This window comes from Oreochromis niloticus, linkage group LG18, assembly GCF_001858045.2.
Source record: "Oreochromis niloticus isolate F11D_XX linkage group LG18, O_niloticus_UMD_NMBU, whole genome shotgun sequence".
NCBI classification, from domain to species: domain Eukaryota; kingdom Metazoa; phylum Chordata; class Actinopteri; order Cichliformes; family Cichlidae; genus Oreochromis; species Oreochromis niloticus.
The window spans coordinates 19681239-19701655 of NC_031982.2; the positions used below are offsets into that span (position 1 = coordinate 19681239).

The following is a 20417-nucleotide window of genomic DNA, read 5'->3' on the forward strand; positions in this document are numbered from 1 at the left end:
AAATGTCCTGGCGTCAGAGGACGATGATGAAGGCAGTCTCACGTGACTCTTGGGAAGGCTATCCAACTTTGTGTTCTAAATGTAATTATTAAAAAAAAACAAGTTTAAAAAAATAGAAAGAAAAAAGAAACAAATCTGGAGACAGGAGCCAAAATGACTTAGAATTTGTTTATTTATTTATTAAATACAGCATATTACACTCATGTTGATAATCCGTATATACTAGTACTTATATAGAGACATTGTTTTAAAGTTAAACTCTTTATTGCCGCACATGTTAAACAGAATGTTCAATTTTCTTCTTTTTATACAGTGTAAAAAAATGAAATGAATCCTATGAACAGACAAACATGTCCTTTGTGCTACATATTACAAAGTGGTGTTAACGTTCAGGACATGATGACACTGATAAGACACATGCTGCACAATGGACACTTGGCAGGACAAACAAACACAAAAAAAAAAAATAATTCCACAGGAACAGGAAGAATCCTTCACGCAGTGCATTACTGAAAGTCTGGCTTCCAGTCAGATCTGATTGTTTCACTGATGCTAACTCATACATGGTAGCCAGCCCCTTGATCATTGTTGGCAAAAGAAAACAAAAAATGACTGAAAACCAGGCTTTGCATCTAGTAAAGCAACATCTAACACTTTCAGACAGTCACCGTGTGCATTATTTCATTCACATCCACGGAACATTTGAAGAAAGAAAACCTTGTGAAATTTACATACTCTCATTTGCTCTGTTCAACCTTTGGGATGCACTTTCATTTTTCTCATGAAATGAAGTGCTTTGCATTAAGGAATTTTTCAACTTACATAGTGCAATTTTACATTCCTCGTCATTGATGAATTTGTCTCCATGTTGTAAAACTATTTGGTGCATGAATGGAAGAATGAGTCAAAATAAAAGTGCATGCAGGAGACATACAGATAGGAACAATTCAAAATATGCTTGTTCGATTTAGCAGTGTGGGATAGATAAGGAGGTTGACACCACTCCACTCTCGGTCTGCTACATATGAAGCTGCAGCCAGAGGCCGGTTACTTGATTAGCATAAAGAATGAAAGAAGGGGGAAACTAGCTCAGCTTGGTTATCCCTGTAAAAGCTCTAAAACAGGTTGATTTAGGTAGATTTTTCCTTTTGTTTCGTTTTTTTTATTAAAATGGCAGCCTCAACTAGCGGACCGACAAATATACATTGCTGTGAGGCCAAGGGCTATTATAAAGGAGCATTGAGGACCATTTGTCTTTAAAGTGACTGGTCTGTCTGAAACAGGGATTATACTTTTTAGATCTGCAAGTCCGCTCAGGTCCCAGTGACGTAAATTTCGTGATCAGATGGTTAGCGGGTCTCTGTGGATGTCCGTGTGTCTGCCTATTCTTTTTGCAGACAGTTTACATGATAATGAACTAACAGATCATAACCTAGGTTTTAAGCATTGATTATACTCTTTCACAGAGACGGACATTGATGGACAGCTCGAGACCCAATAGCTGCGTAGTTTTTTCTGTTACACTTCTCTGAAGTCTGTTTTATGCCCACTGCCTGGGATACATGGGTAGCTGGTCCATTGTTAATTAAATTTTTCACAGACGACTCCGTGCAGTCACAAAAACAGGCAGGTACGTGGATGCCCACACAGATGTTCGCACTCACTGATGACAAAGAAATACAGTGGACTTGGACCAAATAGATCAGCAATTAAGATCTTAGAAGGACTTTGTGCTAGTGGAACTTTTCGTTACGCCAGTGGGCACATCCTATCATGAGATACCTCAGAGAACCAGGGTTACACGGGTAACCAAACACATTAAAGTCACTCATGAGACTAGGAAATATACTGCTTTCCAGCTGAAGAGTTGGAAATCCCAACTTTGATGTCACACTTTTCAATTAGAACTCTATACGAGCTGGAATTTTTGTTTTTTGGGGGGGGGGGTTAGCTAAATTACTTAATAACTCAAAAATTATGAGTTACGTATCTTGCAATTAAGAATTTCTGAGAAGTAAGTCAAAATTATGAACTACGTAGCCTAAAATTTTGAAATAACCCAAAATGCAATGTATTCCTTATACTACTACTATTACTATTACTACTGGAACGGTCAACTTGGAATGGTCAACTCGGGAGTGACATCACTCCTACCTCTGACAACTTCAGAGGTAAAAGAGACAAAGCTTTAGTCCAGGCACTACATTATCTGTCTGTGTGTGGTAAAGGTAAGTACTTATTATTTCTGGACAGATTTTAGGCATACCTATATTTTAACAGTTATTTTTGACCGTCTGATGTAGCAAAATGTCAACTATGCAACAAAAAAACATATAAATAAATAAGATAAAAACCAATTACATTTGCACTTTTTTGCTTTAAAATGTGTAACGTATACTGTTACAACTATGCAGCGCGCTCAAACTCCTGCATTTGAGGACTTACATTTCTTTATGACTGCTTTCTGATTATTTATTATCAGCAACAAAAATTATGCCAAAATATAAGAACTTTGCAATTTCATGTTTAATTTGTGGGTACTCCGCTCCCATGACAATTCTTCTCCTGGCAAAGAGGGGGAAGTATCCTTTAGTCACATTACACTAGAATGCAGAGAAAAAGCATTTTCCCTCTTCCTGATTTGTTCATATTTTTTTTGCACATTTGTTAAATTACATTACTTACATGATTCAGATCATCACACAGATTTTTATGTATTTACTCTGGTTATCTTTGTTAAATATTAAAATTTATTTTGGTGATCTGAAGTATGAAAAATATGAAAAAAACCCCTAAGAACTCAGGAAGAGGGAAAATACTTTTTCACAACACTGCATTTTAATTAGAGCTTCAGAGTCGCTGCTTTCCTCTGCTTCCAATCTTTATGCTTCCAATCTTTAAGCTATTCATTTCATGATAGCAGCATCATATTTAAAAGAAAGTGAATTCAAGCTTCACAACTCAAAAGACAAAAATATGAAACTATTACTTTAGAAGAAAATAAATGACTGTGTGGACGTGTCATAAACTTAGGAAAACTCAAACTCGAGGAGAATAACTGAGAAAGTACAAAGAAGGGAAAGAAGTTAAGGAAAATTAAGTTAAGGAAATAAAAAAAATCCCTGAGGGCTAAAATCCTACAGATATCTTAATGATAAAAGCAATAGAGGATGCTTCATAAACAAAAATAATTGGAATCTCATGTACAGTACTGATGATTGCACACGGTAATCACATAATTCTTTAGCTAGCTAATGCACAAATGGGCACAGATTCAGCATTTCGGCTGTGACATGAACAGCTTTGCTTGCAGGACTACAGACTTTTAACTGTATGGAATAAATAAATTAATGTTGAGTGCAACCCAAATGCTGCATTCAATAAAATATGCCCTTTAAAATGAGAAAGAATGAGGATTTTTTTTTGCTTGTGGCAGCAAAAAAAGGACGGACCTATGGAGGGCAAGGATAGAAGAAGTCATCGGAAGAAAGAAAAACTGCAGAACTGGTCTGGTAGAGAGGAAAAGGTGGATGTAATGCAGAAAGGGCTGAATAAGGTATAAAAAACAAGAATAGGATAAAAATGGAAGAAATAAAGGACAGAATGTATCAAGAAGAGATATTAAAAACGTAAAACCAGAACACATCAGGAGAGGTCTTTGAGTCGGTTGCCTTGCTCAATGACCGCCTTTGCAAACTGCTTGAAGACTCGGTCCATATAAGTGCTCTGACGCGGCCACAGGCCCTCCAGGAAACCAATATGGCCGCCGTGATGGGTAATGAGCATAGCCAGGTTAGGGTTCTGTTTCACTGCCTCCACTGGAATGGCTGCAAACAAAACACAGAATTCACTTTTTGTTTTTTGTTTAATCTCTGTGCAATGTCTTTACATGACATGCCAGAATGTTATCATTAGTTTACGTAGTTGAAGTATTTTCACCCATGAACTGGACTTGGGACTGGAGACTCACCGTGAGATGGAGAAAAGACATCGTCAGCAGCGTTGAGACATAACATTGGCACCTGCACAGATTTGAGCCTGTGGACAGGACTGGCATCGCGGTAGTAGTCGTCATTGGTAGGATAACCGAACATTATGGATGTGAACCTCTCGTCAAACTCTCGGATGGTCCTTGCCTGTGGGAATGCGGTAAAACGATTTATTTGGTCTACTTTATTTAATGAAATTGGCATGGCTTAACGCCACTGAAAATAATCCCCTACCTTCATGACATGATCAATGTCGTAACATTTTTCGAGCACTGGTCTGTGCCTGCGGGTGAGATTACAAAAAAAAACAAAAACAGGTCACTAACTGCTGTTAGGTTAAATGACTTGCATTTGAAAATATTCACCAAAAATGCTGACAAGGTTGTAACAACATAATAGACTACCCAGGAAAAGAAAAGATAAATTCAAAAGAAGATCTGTTCTTCATCCAGCTTTTTTCAATAAAACATCAACATCAATATGAGAACATTCCTCCTGCTAATGAAATTCAGCCCCTCGTACATGGCCTTCATTTCCTCTCAGCATGATCCCAGTTTCAGATGTGGAAAAGTTCTCATCACTATTTGTCTCAAATAGCAATATTCTAAAGAACACAACTGGCTTGATGATAAGCTAATATCAGTCATATTTATTTAAAATTAGCATGAACTGATATTCTCATTCGCATCAAGAGAAGTAAAAAACGTGGGGGTGGTAGAGGCTGCGAAAAATGGGCCGTTTTAGCCTGTTGCTAGGCAGCTTCAATTCAACTTTTGTGGATCTAAATGAGTTGTTGATGTCATAAGGTGCTGTAGGTACATAAAGGCAAAAAAACCAGGTCATTTTAGTGCGTTGTTATGTGGGTTGCCTGGCAACATAATTGCGTAAAATATATCATACACAATACAACTTTTGGGGTTATAAACGAGATGTTACTGTCACGGAATAAAAATAGTATGATGCTTTTGTTAAATGTTAATTGCATAAATGCTAGAAAAAAATTGCGGTTGCTAAGCAACATGAAGATGCCATTTGTGGATGTCGTTTGTGTATTATATAAGATTATTTTTATCCATCTATTAATTCTGGACTGTGGCTTTTTGAACGTTTGGCATCGAATTCATTAGCTGTTCATAATGTTGAATATTGATCTCTAGCATTTTTGGAGCCTTTAGTTCTTGTTATAATTTATTTTTCCAGTTTCATTTGTTTCCTCAGTGTTTCCCGTCTTCTCCTCTTGTGTCAATTCTATGGGCTCAAAATGTGGTCATAAATATTTTGTACTTGTAAATCAGTTTTGTACTTGTAAATCAGGATTTGTATGTGTAAAAAGAATTTGTGTGTGTGTAAAAAAGATTTGTATGTGTAAAAAGAATTTGTGCGTGCGTAAAAAAGATTTGTATGTGTAAAAAAGATTTGTGCGTGCGTAAAAAAGATTTGTATGTGTAAAAAAGATTTGTGTGTGTGTAAAAAAGATTTGTATGTGTAAAAAGAATTTGTGCGTGCGTAAAAAAGATTTGTATGTGTAAAAAAGATTTGTGCGTGCGTAAAAAAGATTTGTATGTGTAAAAAAGATTTGTGTGTGTGTAAAAAAGATTTGTGTGTGGACTTAGCCAAAAAAAAACCCTGCAAGTCACAAGTACGAATTTTGACCCTATTTTTCTTCCTTTCATCTGATTGGTCAATGTCATGTCAATCACAAATGTAACAATCCAATCAGAGAACAGATGGGTTTGGCTGTCGGAGGGGCGCTTTTTTTGAACTGCAGGTCTTTGAAGGGAATAAATGCCCTTTTACATGCCAACCCAGCGTTTTCCTTCATCACCTCGAAGGAAAACAGTCTGTGGTCGTCTGAGTTTGGTGATTTTTGTGTCACAGGTCTACTGTTTAATACAGCGCTGCGGACCGCGGGGGGGGGGCAGTGTTTTGGAAATGACAGTCTTCATTACAAAGCTTTCTTCCTTATGAATTAGCATACATGTTTTTATTGAACATTTGAAGAACTAGCAAAAAAACCAGAAACTCTTGTAGAGGACATAAAGTCAGAGATAGAAACGACAAGGAGCAGGTGCATCTAGTACAGGTAGAGCTGCTGCAAAAACCCACAGAGCTCAGCAGCCAGCGCAACAAATTCTGGATCCTTTGCTTTTAGTTAGCAGTTAGCATTAGCAGCACATCCTGCGTCCGATGCGAAAGGACCTTTATGCTGCGCACTGTGACTCACAGCAATGGTCCCGGGTCAGCCCTGACTTTGTGTTAAACTAATCCTAAAGTAATAATGGTATTTCTAACCACTGACATACCACAACTTTATCCTTTCAACAGCTACTGAAAGTTAGCGGACCTAGCTGCTATCGGATATTTATATAGAGATCCTCCAGCTTCAAACTGTATTACCCTTCAAGGACCTGCAGTTCAAAAAAGTGCCCCTCCGACAGCCAAACCCATCTGTTCTCTGATTGGATTGTTACATTTGTGATTGACATGACATTGACCAATCAGATGACAGGAAGAAAAATAGGGTCAAAATTCGTACTTGTAACTTGCGGGGGGGGGTTGGCTAAGTCCACACACAAATCTTTTTTACACATACAAATCTTTTTTACGCACGCACAAATTCTTTTTACACATACAAATCTTTTTTACGCACGCACAAATTCTTTTTACACATACAAATCTTTTTTACACACACACAAATTCTTTTTACACATACAAATCCTGATTTACAAGTACAAAATATTTATGACCACATTTTGAGCCCATACAATTCTTCTTCGTTTAGTTCAATCCCGTGTCTGCGTTTTCCTGTTTATTGTTTCTCACTTCCTGTCTTATTTTGGGCGTCATTTCTCACTAGTGTTTTGCGTTTAGTTTTACTTCACCTCATGCCTCATTGTCTTTGATTATAATCACATGTGCCTCATGACCCTGCTGTGTCCACTTCTACTAATTACCCTCATGTGTAGAAATAGCACTGTCTTCCCCTCAGTGTCTATAATTCCACCCTTGCGTTGTCCCTGGCTATTAAATCAGTTATTAATCCTTTAGTTCGTTATTAGTCTGGTTTTCTGGATTTACAATCATCATCATCATCATCAATGCAATAAAGGTGCTCTTTGGGTTTACACTCGGCTATTTATCCATCGTGCATTTGACATATGGTTACACAGCAAATGACAGTGAGACAGTGAGGGGTACACAGTCTCGAGTACCCAAAGTGACACCGTGTAAAGGTGGTTCAGCCTTGACCTTTACCTTTGACCCTGTTGCTAGAAGGCAACAGTGCAAACCACTACATCATCATAATTATTATTTACTTAATTATGATCAAGCATTTATTGATTTCCGATTAGGTTTCTGATTAGGTTTATACCTTATTAAAAAATTTGATTTGTCATATTGTAATTTATCAAGCTGTCACTAGTCTTTGTATTTGAGCTATTTAGTTTAAGTTCCTTTATATTTTCTAACCGGACAAATAAAAAATATCTTCTTTTAACACAATAACTCAGGAAAAACTCAGTGATCTCTAATAAGAAAGATGATGAGGCAGCACTAGGTAAAGCACTATCATGCATATGTCATTGCTCATGTTAACACACAAGTAGGAATAAATGGTGGATATGTCATCAGGCTTTGTTTAAATGTTTTGTTCATCACCTAACAAATAATAAACCATGAAAAAAAACAACAACTTTTAAATGAGCAAACTAAACATAAATATTTGAAAGCCAGTTGTTCAAGCCTCTGTTTGGAATCTAGCACTGGCAGTGACTTAGTGGCTGTGTTAATCCCTGCTCTGGCCCTGGCTGACCTGTGCACAGAGGCTTGTAGGCAGCTGGTGAGGTAGGAGTTGAAGAGGAAACGGTCCAGGGGTTTTTCCAGTGAAGCAGTGCACTCAAATACATCCCAGCCCGCTGAGAAGACCACGACCCCTTTCAGACAGGTTTCCCGGCCCTTGCGCCCCAAGTAGTTTGCCAGCATCATCCTGAATATGGAGAGAGGGAGAGATGAAGGAACAGAGGGAAACTGAATGACCAATCCCCCAATTCAGAGGATTACCGTTGTGCAATAAAAAACACATTCTTTGGCAGAGTGCGCCGAACAACTGGAAAATAATAAAATAAAGCACTGACATGTCCCCATCACACAGTAAATGTTCAATATCTCACAGTTTACTAAAGCTGCATTGTGAAAAGTAGCTTTAATATTCATTCTGACATTTATTAGCAGTATTTGCAAGCTAGCTTGTAAAGAGTCTCCAAAAGTTGATTCTGTTCATCTGGACGTAGCGTTTTGTGGGAGAAACTCCCACAAAACACTACGTCCAGATGAACAGAATCAACTTTTGGAGATTTACTTTCCTGGATGATTGAGAATGCATCAAGACTTGTAAAGAGTGGCTCCATTACCCGCCCATGGACACTCCTGCAGCCATTAGTGGAGCAGCTTCATAGGTCCTCTGGATGTGTTCAATAACAGTCTCCAGATCCTCTGTGTTGGCTGCACAGTAGGTCCTTGGGGTCTGGGTATGACAGCAACATAACACAGTCACTCCTGCCTTTCTGATTCTCTGTCTCTGTCAAAACCACGATGAAGATCCAACAAAAGTGAAAACTGGAAACTTAGTATAGTAAAAAGCTAGATGACATTACAGTTTGTTAGTTTGCTGTTTCTTCTAAAGCATTTTTATGGAGGCAGGCTGACAGTCCACAGACATACTGAAGTTCAAACTGCATCAGAATGTAGGAGAAAGGTGACTTAAATGAATGTGACGTGGTTGTTGGTGCCAGAAAGGCTGGTTTAAGTATTTCAAAAATTTCTGATCTGCTGGGATTTCCCCACACTGCCATCTCCAGGGTTTACGAAGAATGGCCATCAAAAGAGAAAACATCCAATGAGCTGCAATTCTCTGGGTGAAAATGTTTGTCCAGAGGCCAGACTGCTTTAAACTGACATTTAGGCAACAGCAACTCAAATAACAAGGCATGCAGAACACTATCTCTGAACACACATGTTAAACCTTAAAGCAGATGGGCTACAGCAGCAACAGAAGACCACACTGAGTATCACCCCTTCTCAGATAAGAACTAGAAAGAGAGGTTCTCATTGGGACCACCAAAACTGGGCAACAGAAGATTGGAAAAGCGTTGCCTGGTCTGATCTATTGATATTAGGGATATTTTCTTGGCACACTTTGGGCCCCTTAGTAACAACTGAGCGTTGTTTAAATGCCAATCGACCAGAGTATTGTTGCTGACGATGTACATCCCATTATGACCACAGTGTACCCATCTTCTGATGGCTGGTTCCAGCAGGATAACGCACCATGTCACAGAGTTCTCCATATTCAAATGTCCTCAAAAGTCAGTATCAATCCAATAAAGCACCTGTGGTGGAACCAAAAATGTGTAGTAAATAAATCTGCAGCAACTGGGTGATGCTACCACGACAGCATGGACCAAAATCTCTGAGGAATGTTTCCAGCACCTTATTGAATCTATGCCACGCAGAATCAAGGTAGCTCTGAAGGCAAAGGGTAGTCCAATTCAGTAATAGCATGGTGTACATAATGAAGTATCCAGTGAGTGAACTCTATTGCAACCTTCAAAGTCATTTGCTCAGTAGACCGCGAGAATCTCCTCTCTATAAAGTCATGAAAAATGGATTCACATTTACCTGTTCAAGCTGTGTATATACATAAAAAATGTTTTAGCAGGCCAGCACAGGATAACCTATTTTTCTGACACTCTCCTCCATGTTATTATTGTTTATTTGGCCATTTCTGACTGTGATAAGAATGCTGTTCTGTGTATGTGGGGGTGACATTTTATTCGACTTGAAACAGTGTTATCACTCAGAGGAGGCTACTTAACATTTAAAACAAGCCTGCTCTAACTTGAAGGAGCCTATTTAACAAGTCCAGTTTCTCAGCTCTCCAAGGCTGCTCATTAGGATTCAAGAAGAAGCTCAGGCAAACTACATTCCTGCTTTTCTGTTCTCTTATGCTTCCTTTAATAGTTCTGGACAAGAGCAGAACTTTAATAGGCCACCAGATTTTACTATGCTTATTTTTTTAATTGAATATATAACAAAACAACAAATTAATAATGTGTCAGGGGAACAGACTTAACAGAGTGAACATATTCACTGTAAAGCAACTCCACAGGAGAGTGTAATGTAATAGGTTTTTTCTCAAGGTCTGGAAATAGGGCTATAGCACTTAGGGATAATCTTTGTAGCAGTGTGCATCTTTCACACAGTGGGCCATTTGGAAAAACTGGCCTGGTTGAACAATGGAGGATATTCACACTTACTGGACACAGAGAAAATGCTCAGAGAAGCATACAAATGCTTAAGCATTTGCACTGAATATAGCACCATTTTCTCCACTGAAACGAGGGAGAAAACTGCCCCAACGACCTGGTACGGTGCCAGGATTACAGGGTCCAACTCAAATATAATTAAAGCTGCAAGCAGCGATATGAGGGCCCTCGCACCCCCGGCGCGTCGAGCCAAGCCCAACACCTAAAACCAGCGCTTCCGATCTGATGTCACATTGATGGAATTCATGCATTTAACCACCAGCTAAAATTTCATCTCATTCAACCATTATTATAGTCGTCCCACTAGGTGGCGTTCTAACCATTACTGACAAATGGCATAACAAACATTTCCGAGCTCGAGTCTCATCACGCCTGCGACCTTTGGGAGAGATTGGACATTGTGTTTTTGAGCGACAGCAGGTTACTGCTTTTTGGCGAGGGATTGAAACTCCACGTGCCGCCATGACCACCCCGTTTCCCTGAACGTAAAAAGCTTCGCAATTTAACATCACAAAGGTCTTTAGATTCCACACACAGGAGATCGCGTAAATCTAATGAAATCCCTTGGAGGAGTTCGTCAAAGTATGAGGCCTGAAAAGAGGGGAAAATGTCGCCAAATTTACACATTAATTTTAAAATGGCTGACTTCCTGTTGGATTTGGGATATTGCTCCAAGAGACTTTTTTGTACATCTTGATATCTCCAATAAGCTTGCCAGGTTTCAAACTCATACATAAAACACAGAGCAGGGGCTGTTGTTTTGAAATTTTGTAGGGGGCGCTGTGGAGCCATTTTGCGCTGTTCAAGGAAAATGAACATATAAAAAGAAATCCCTCATCACATTAGAGCTGTGCGCCAAATTTCAAGACTTTTTAAAGTTTTCAAGCCCCTCAAAAGCCACTTCATCTTTCATGGTGAACTGCGTTGCCACCAGGGTGCGCCGTTCAGTTTATAGTCACAATTTTCTCACTGAAGCATCAAGAGGGACTGATGGTGATATTCACCGCTTTTGAGGTGGCCACGATGAACCTGTGAAAATCAGTACAACAAAATGAAAGACATGACATTTCCTGGTGCCACTAGGTGGCGCTCTACGTATTCCTGACAATGGGCATATCAATCTGTTCAGGGCGGGTCTGACATCATCCCTGTAAAATCTGGTACTGATCAGATTGGATTTCATTGAGTTACACTAATTTGTTTCTTCATGGCGAGACCTCAATGTTTGCCATGCTGCTGGGGTCACACCCTTCAGCGAAAACTCACAGTTTTCTCTGTAAACCAAGACCAACTCCTTAAGGCTTTCCTGGAGAAATTTGAGGCTGCAGATGTCACCCATTACAATACTGTACCCCAAAGTGTAAAACATGACATTTCCTGTTCCCACTAGGTGGCGCTGTCCCTGATGTCAAATATGGCAGTTGAAATATGTTCAGGGGTGGAGCCTTATCATATGTGTCCACTTTGGTCAAGGTCGGACAATGTATGACAGAACGAGAGGCAATAAGATTTTCATGGCGAGTCATCGAAATTCGCCGTGGCGCCACGGCCTCACCGTATCCCGAAAACTCAAAAGCTCCGCAATTTAACATGGCCCAGGTGTGTAGTTGACACTGACCAAATATGAAGCTTGTACGATGAAATTCCAATGAGGAGTTCGCAAAAGTTCGAGGCATGGAAATGGCAAAATTAGAGCCAAAATGTCACCTTCACTTCCAAATGGCGGACTTCCTGTTGGGTTTAGGACATGGCCATAATAGACTTTTATGTGCGTCTCCGAACGTTAGATATGTGTTCCGAGTTTTATACATGTAGGTCATACCCATCTCGGGGGCTCGCGTTTCTCATTTTTCTAGGTGGCGCTACTGAGCCAATTTTCCTTGGACATGTCTACGGACATTAAAATACGTAAATTTTCACCAGCCCTGACGCGTCTGCAAAATTTCATGAGTTTTCGAACATGTTTAGGCCCTCAAAAGGCCGATTCATTTGCCGAAATAATAATAATAATAATAATAATAATAATAATAATAATAATAATAATAATAATAATAATAATAATAAGAAACAGAGCAGATACAATAGGGCCTTCGCACTTTTGTGCTCGGGCCCTAATGACAGCTGAACCAACTGAGTTCTGGATGTAAACCCCAATCAAACACAGTGACACTGGATCCTTTGCTCTTGTGTCATATCTGAAGGTTTGATAGAAGAAGAGACACAGATCAACTGCTTTATTATTTTGATTTTGTGCACTCTCTCCAGGTGATAAAACACCACTTTGACTAAAATCTCCATGCGATGGTGATAGTAAATATAGCAGGTAGTAGAAGGTATCTCTATTCTGAAGCAGAGACATGCAGAGAGTGCAGAGAGTGGAGCCATTAAATGCAATGTGCATGGAATACAATATCCAAGTTTGAGCTAATTTGTATTAGCTCAATATACCCGAGTGCAAGAGGAGAGATTAAGCCAGGTGTCGGGACAGCACGTGTTTGGCGAGCTCATATTTCTGTGGCTCGGCATTAAAATACAGTATCTGTCTGTAACTTAATCCCTGCTGTGCAGCAACATTGTCTGTTCGGTGTCCGCACGGGCTCCCTGTGGGCTCTGCGACACGTGTGCAACAGAAGAAAAAGAGCAACTCTACAGGGAGGCCAGCTGTCCTAAACAGTCGTGTCTGTCGCTGTGAACATGGACAGGGCTCACGGACAAAAAAAGAAGAAAAAAAAAAGAATGAAATCTTTGACAAGTGTCGGAACAGATCTTACCAGTAGTGTTTCACCAGAAACTCCTCTGTTGTTGAAAACCACGCATCTGAAATCCACAAAACATATACAATTTTAATAATCACTGTCAAATTTAATGGGCAGCAGGTAAATGTTACATTTTGAATATATTAGATTGAGTTTGTGGAGAATGTAGTGCTGTTTCTTGACATTTTATACATAATATTTGGATTTATTACTATAAAAACTAACTGCATGCTGCAAAGTAGTTGTAATATAAGGAGATCTGAACTGATTAGTGCATTAAACAACCACTGACTAGCTCTTTTACTCAGCTTTCCAGAAGAAAATCCAAAGTTTGCCGATAAAACATCCTCAAATGTGCCTTCGATTGGTGTAAACTAACCAACTTCAGATTTCGAACTGGCTAAATCGCTAGTAAATGGCTTATTTTTTACATTTCCTGCCAATTTCAGGGTTTTACAGTTAATCAAAAGCCCATAAAAGCTCACGTCCAAATGAAAGGAACAGCCCAGATTCCTTTAAACAAACAGTTCTTACATAAAAGAAATGAACTGTGTATACGATGAAGTGCGCAGGGAGGTACAGCTGTGTGAAGGAACTGTGTTTGTACTGCAAAGCAAAGGCATCAGCATCTCGCCAGTCATCTATTATCTGCTGGAGTCAGACCTGCTGTTTTTATAATCGGCATAACTCAGCGGCAGCAGCAGCAGGGCAGAGCTGTACAGGGTGCTGGGCGAGAGGAGGGGGGAGAAGGAGGTGGTGGTGGAGTGCTTAAACACACGCTGCAGCATACACTCGGAGGCTGGTCCGGGCTAAGCTGCAAAGCTTGTACCCGGATAAGCTGTAATTAATTAAGCTACACAGACAGGGGAGAGGGGTGGAAGATGCTGAGTTTGCCGGCTCTCTTCCCATGCCTTCCCGAATCTGTGTGAAAGAATGAGTGCAGAGAGAACATAGAAAGGGCCTATTGGAGATGAAGGAAAGTGGAGGGGGAAAAAAAAAAAGTGCCTCCCTCTGCAACTCTTCAAGCTCAGGCTACATTTGGCTATTTACAAAAGCAGCTCTCGACACGGAGCTTAGCTGCCCACTTTATTTGTGATTTCACCTCAAATAACCCCAAGCCCCTGTCACTCATGGACCCATTGTATAAAGGTATAAAAAATCTTGCAAAAGCACTACAGAACTGGATGCAGATTTTACTTTGCAATCATGAAAGCCTGTGAAAGGTCTTTTACTTTATTTGGATAGCAAATTAGAACATAAAGCAGAGAAATTGTCAGTTCTTTGAGTCAGCCAGGCTATTCAGCCAAGACCACCCACCTATAGCCCAGATCCCGGCTCTGTTGGACCATGTGTAAGATGTAGGACTCTCGGCTGGTGCCGGTCAGACCGGGGAGGAGGAGGACTGTGGGCCTGGTGGCAGGGTCGGGATGAGAAAGGCTGTCATCGTTGTCGAACCAATCCAAAGAGATCTGCCCTCCATCTGCTGCTTTAATGAGCTCACTGCAGAGACGAGCAGGACACGCAAGTCAGCAACACGGGTCTTCCTGACAATGATCACTCTGTGCGCCTGTATATATCGTCTTCTTCGTTTCATCCATTGTATATACACAGTATATATACAATCAGACACAAATATGGGACAACACTGGCAGAAAATAGTGTGAAATTTGAATTAAAAAGCATATCTGCTAATGAAATAGCCATAAAAACAGTGGAAATAGTCCACTTCTTTTCTCTTCACAATTAATACTTTTAAGTAATGTGATTACTTCATTGCATCTGTCACACGCGCTGCTAAAGTGGGGATTGGATATGTGAGCACAACGCTCACTGACAGCTGCCTCATTTCCCTTGTCAGCGGACTCTGCAACACACAGCAAGTTCAAATAAAGAGGAGGGCATTGCACCAGTGGGTCCTTATAGCTAATCAATTTCGTGGATGCACAACCCGTGCATGGAAGATGATGTAATTCAGTCTTGGTGCATTTTAAAACCTGCTCTGCACACACAAACGCACACACAGCCGCTGAGCCCAACTTGGACGTCCGGCGGTTAACAGAGACAGCGTGAAATTACAGAACGGCCATGAAATATGCACCTGAGGCGAGACTTTAAAGTCAAGAAAGGCCAATTCGGAGAAACCAGCACAGTCCGTGGTGCTAATCCCCCGCTATGACAACAAGCTGAGTGGAATTTCACCCAGACAGCCTACGCTACATAGGACATCTTTCACGCTGTCCGTCCTTGGGTCAACCTTGTATAACTTCATTATAGGAGGAGTGTCCTGCTGTCCTCAGAGGCCATGTGATAATAACTTGAGTGAATGCAACCATCAGTCTTTCTAGGTTTGATGCGGTAGCACAGACCTCCACTAGCATCTATACACCCAGGGGCATTATGGGAGCATTTTTCTCCTTGACAAAGATCACTGTGAAAAGCAGAGGCAGTGTCAAAGTCCTGGCAGATTAACGGTGTACAGTTCTTAATTCTTTACTGTTTCCCTTGAATTAAAAGTCATATTTAAACAAAATCAGCCGTGGTTTTATGTAAAGAATTAAGAAAACAATGAAAAAGAATATTAAAGATTGTATTTTTGTCTTTTACTCTAATGTCTAGTACATGGTACAGACACTTAAACATAAGGACATCACATCAGTTGTACAGTTTACAGTTATAAACACACACACTTGGGCAGCCTGTTTGTACGTGAAAAATCAGGGTCTTTTTTTTCCCCAAGTGAAAACAAATAAATAAATAAGTCATACATGTGTTATAATTAAAACCAAATCTGTCTTCACTCATTCTAATCTCTTATCTTGAGATACGTGGGGGGTAGGGAATGCAGTGCCAATTAATCTTCAGCAGAATGAACATTATCAAGGAGCAGGCCTGGCGGACCAAGCCAGCACAGTGACACAAAGGATCTCTTTCTCCTCTAGGCTTTAGAGATTGGCAAAGAACAAGAGGGGGATTTGTTTCCAGTTGTGGCACTTGAAAGAACAACCAACAGCAATTTCTCAGTGAGCAAGTTTGATAAAGCCAAGCACAGTCAGCAGCAAAATACTCAAAATGTTTTCCCTGACATTTAGTAATGCTGGAATCTCTTGTGAAACAAAACTGATTCAAAGGAGAAATAAAATATAAGCTTAGAGGATGAAAATGACAACTGGCACATCAGTCACAGCGGGGACTTACTTTCTGTAGATGACCCCCGGTTTGGCTGTGACGAAAGGTCTCAGCAGAGTCTGGATGCGGCTCTCCCAACACCAAAAGGTGGGGTAGTAGGTCTCTGACACTACTGGACATTGCTCCCTCAGAAAATGGTAGAACTTCTTACCTCCAGAGATCAGCTGTGGCTTCTGCAAAACAGACGTGAATGTAGGATGGCACAGGTTAAAATCACATAAGAGACTTCGTCTCCCTACAGGACTCATTTAAAGTGCTGTTATTTAGTCTAACAATAGATCCGTTGCTGTAATAATAAATCTACTGTCACATGTGGTAAGGTTAAATCTAAATATATTCATTATCATCAAATCAATCTTATACAGACCAATACAGATCTAACTGTGACAGAGTTTGCTTGATGAGTGCATAAACCTACAGTTATCTGTATGATTAATGTGCACAACCATGTTCTAGCAGGCTGCTTACTTTGCATTAAGTCACGGGTGTCAAACTCATCGGCCACACATGCCCCAATATGATCTCAAGTGAGCTGGCCCAGTTAAACAACTTTTAATGTAAAGAAATAAACACGCACGCACAAAAAAAAATAGCATTCCCTGACTGAGGGTATGCAAGTGGCTCCCGAAGGTCGAGGGTTTCTCTCCACGGCAACACAGGCCTAGAGACCAGTCACTGGCCCCTGGCAACCACCTGTCACTAGGGAAAATAGCTATAGGTATTTCTTTTGTAGCTGGTATATTGCTGAGGTTGTAGTTTGAATGGAAGTGGCAGACTTATCTACAAACACTGGCCAGCTAGTCTCCGAGCTGTAGTGAAAAGTGTGGCGCAAACCAGAAACAGATCCTGTTTGCCTTCAGTGCAAAAGCAGAGAGCCACAACTTCTACTTTGAAGGCGAACATCCCCCATTTCCAGGTTGTACTGCAAAACAAATATTTGCAGACAAACGTGGAAAATGCAACCATTTCAATCTGCTAAAGGTTTTCCCCTGCCGAGAGCCAGCAACCTCCAGGATCCACTGAAAAATAGCACCTGGTGGTTGTATCACATCGCTTATGTTGGGGAAGTCAGTTTAAAGCAATTTAAGCAACAGGCTTTATTACAGTTCCATTACATATTGTTGGGAATTGCATTACCAAGCTTAGAAAGATTTATAGGGACTGTGTGGGGAGAAAAGCAAATAACATTGTGAGTGATGAGACCTCTTCCTTTAAACTACCACCATCTCCACAGCACTATTATCCCCCCCCCCCCCCCCCCCTTTTCACAAAAATTAGGTCTAAACTATCTTTTATGTCTAAAGCCATCAAACCTCTGAACATAAGCAACACATAGATTGCCCAATTGGTGTGGCCAAAATCATCTCTAAGCTGAAAGTAGAGTGAAAGTGTGTGTATATTGTTTGCTTTATGTTGATGTGATTGGTTTTTTATGTGTTGTTTACAAAGGTTAATCTAGGTAATTAAATCCAAACAAAAAAACTAAAACTAGATGTGAAAAAACTGACTAAAGTAAAATAAAATTATAAAGGCAATATCTTTAGTTTCAGTGTTTGTTAGTTTGGCAAAAATAAATAAATAATCAAAACTGAAACTTTATTGAGACTTTGCTACTCACAAGACTGTAAGTCACAAAAACTTATTAAAAGTTACAGAACTACAATATTTCTGGTGTATTCAAAGGTCACCTGACTTCTGCTACAAGCAGAAATAAATAAATGCAAATTAAAAAATAAAATAAACAATAAATAACAATGATTTTTGGAACAAGAAAAAACTACAGTATTTTAATCTTTGTTTATACTAAACAACTTTAGCTCTACCAACACATAAACATCCATACATTTTTCATTCCTGTGTAGTACGGTGAAGAAGAAAGTGAAAAAACAAAAAGAAAAACTTCCACCCTTCCAGTGGACCGGACTTGAACCTTTGGCGGGCCGGTTCTGGCCCCCGTGCCTCATGTTTGACATCACCGCTTTAAGAGATTCTGACTGGCAATTTCACAGATTATTTTAACCACATTTATACATTCAAACCCTAAAGTCACAGACAAAAAGCTTCTTTTTATTCATTTGGTGAACGCTATTCGTCTCCATCCTTTACAAATGAACGGCGGCAGCGCAGCGGGCGTTACATAACACCTTCTACCGGCATTTCTAGCTTACAGTAAAAGCTAGCCTAGCTTCCCTAATGCCGACATCTAACTGCAGTCCTTTTTTCGTTACATACGTGCTAAACTTTGATATGGATAACACCCATTTTGAGTCTATATACGGATTACTGTTTGCTCCATCGCCTGACATCCGACCTACACGTGCTGCTTTGCGACGTTATCCCTCCAGATAAACTGATGCCAGCTAACAGACACCTCCATCAGCACCTACGCCGAGACCCATCACTAGCACCTGGCAGTTAAGATGCTCCTCCGCGAAAAAGCACACACCGCACACGGGGATTTATGTGACATATACAAGCCGTATACCGTGAAGACTCCCCTCAAAAGGCACAGACCCTTAAGTTAATAACAATTACCTTCGCTACTGAGATCAAATAGTAGCAGGTGTACGCCGCGCTGAAGCCCAGCACCAGAGACAGACCCACTCCCGAACCGAACAGCCCAACTTTCACTTGGTTCTCCAGATAATGCGACAGGTCCCGAGTCAAAATGTTGAAATTGAAGTCCAGCGAGATCATTGCAAGGTCCCTGGTGTTTCAGGTACTGCGAGGACAGCGGCCAGCTCTGGTGATACGCGGCTGTGTGTGCCTGCGAGCCCACAGTGAAGGAGACAGTCAAGGGGACCCGATGAGGGCAGAGATATATAGGTATCAGCGACAGGTGGCGCTCTTTGACCGGCTATGCAGAACAGGGAACTCAGAATCATCCCTGCGCCCCCTGCAGTCCACAGACCCGCAGTGCAGCACAGGGACTGGAAAGCTGACGGTTCAGCCAAAAACTAAAGCGAAACTAAAGCTGGCGAGTTAAATCAATAAAAAGGTGTTTGGAAAAACAGCAGCAACATCACTGTGCACATTGAGCTCCAGAAAATATACTTACTGCAGTGGTAGTACCGGGTGAAATTAATTTACTTACCAAGCAAAACAGGCAAATGCCCCAGCGGGTACACACCTCCATGGGGACCAGTGGAGGTGCTTACCTTGTGGAAATTTGTATAGTTTAATTTAATTGGAGGGGCCTTATGGCAACTCTGTTTTCCAATCTATTCCCACAGACAGGCAACCTGAGCTAAAAAGCTTCAATACATTATTATTATTATTATTATTATTATTATTATTATTATTATTATTATTATTATTAATATTAATATTATTATTGTTATCAGTTTTTCACAAGTCCAAAAACAGGGAATCACTGGGCTTAAAGAGCATTTTTGATCCAAGGGCCATACAGTGCGTTAAAATCATTCAGTATATTGAATATGTAGTATATTCAGCTGGATTGGAAATCAGTGTAATCTAATCTGATTGGTTTTTTAATTGAAAGCCGTTGTGGAAGGCTTTGCTCCTGGGACCCAAGACAGCGATCATTTAAAGAATTTTTCTTTCATTTGCAGTGTAAATAAAAAGGAACAAAATCTCCAGTACAAACAAATGTTAGATCACCATTAACAAAGCTAGTGCGCTAATAACCTGAGAGAAGTCTTTGGCATAAAGTAGAACATATTCATATGAGAATTAGTCCTTTCAATTTTTAAACAGACAATTAAAAAAAATCATCTAATCTCACATTTTTAAATGTAATCTGGGGTGATTAAAGTTTAATACATAATTTTGTATACAAGGAAAACATAAGATGATGAATACAGTTTCACCTATAAGGCTGAAACTGCTTACACTGAATATGGACGTTACCTTAAATATGTTCTAGTGTAGGTAAATGTAGTTCATCAGAACATTTTTTTATTTGTGAGCTCAGCTTTCATTCAGTAATTCTTCAGTATCCTATTAATATATTTGGTATTTGACTGTACAGATAGAAAAATTCTAAAAATCCTAATAAATAAATGGACAATCAATATGTGTCTTGATAACTACAGTATACATTATTACTCAGTTGAAACAATTCAAAAAGGTGGCCTCTGACTTACACATTCGTGACTTACACCTTTTTTGTGTGTTAGATCCCATTTCATTCTACA

General features: G+C 40.0%; 1 protein-coding gene across 1 annotated transcript; it reads right to left on the minus strand.

Moving 5' to 3' along the window:
- Positions 1-154: 154 nt before the first annotated feature.
- abhd3 (abhydrolase domain containing 3, phospholipase) lies at positions 155-19117 on the minus strand. Its single transcript, XM_025900044.1, has 9 exons — positions 18793-19117; positions 16267-16430; positions 14389-14571; positions 13087-13132; positions 8402-8514; positions 7804-7977; positions 4224-4272; positions 3971-4136; positions 155-3827 (listed from the first exon to the last, which is right to left on the minus strand). Exons 1-9 carry the CDS (start codon positions 18952-18954, stop codon positions 3646-3648), a joined length of 1239 nt encoding a protein of 412 aa, XP_025755829.1. The 5' UTR covers positions 18955-19117; the 3' UTR covers positions 155-3645.
- Positions 19118-20417: the final 1300 nt, after the last annotated feature.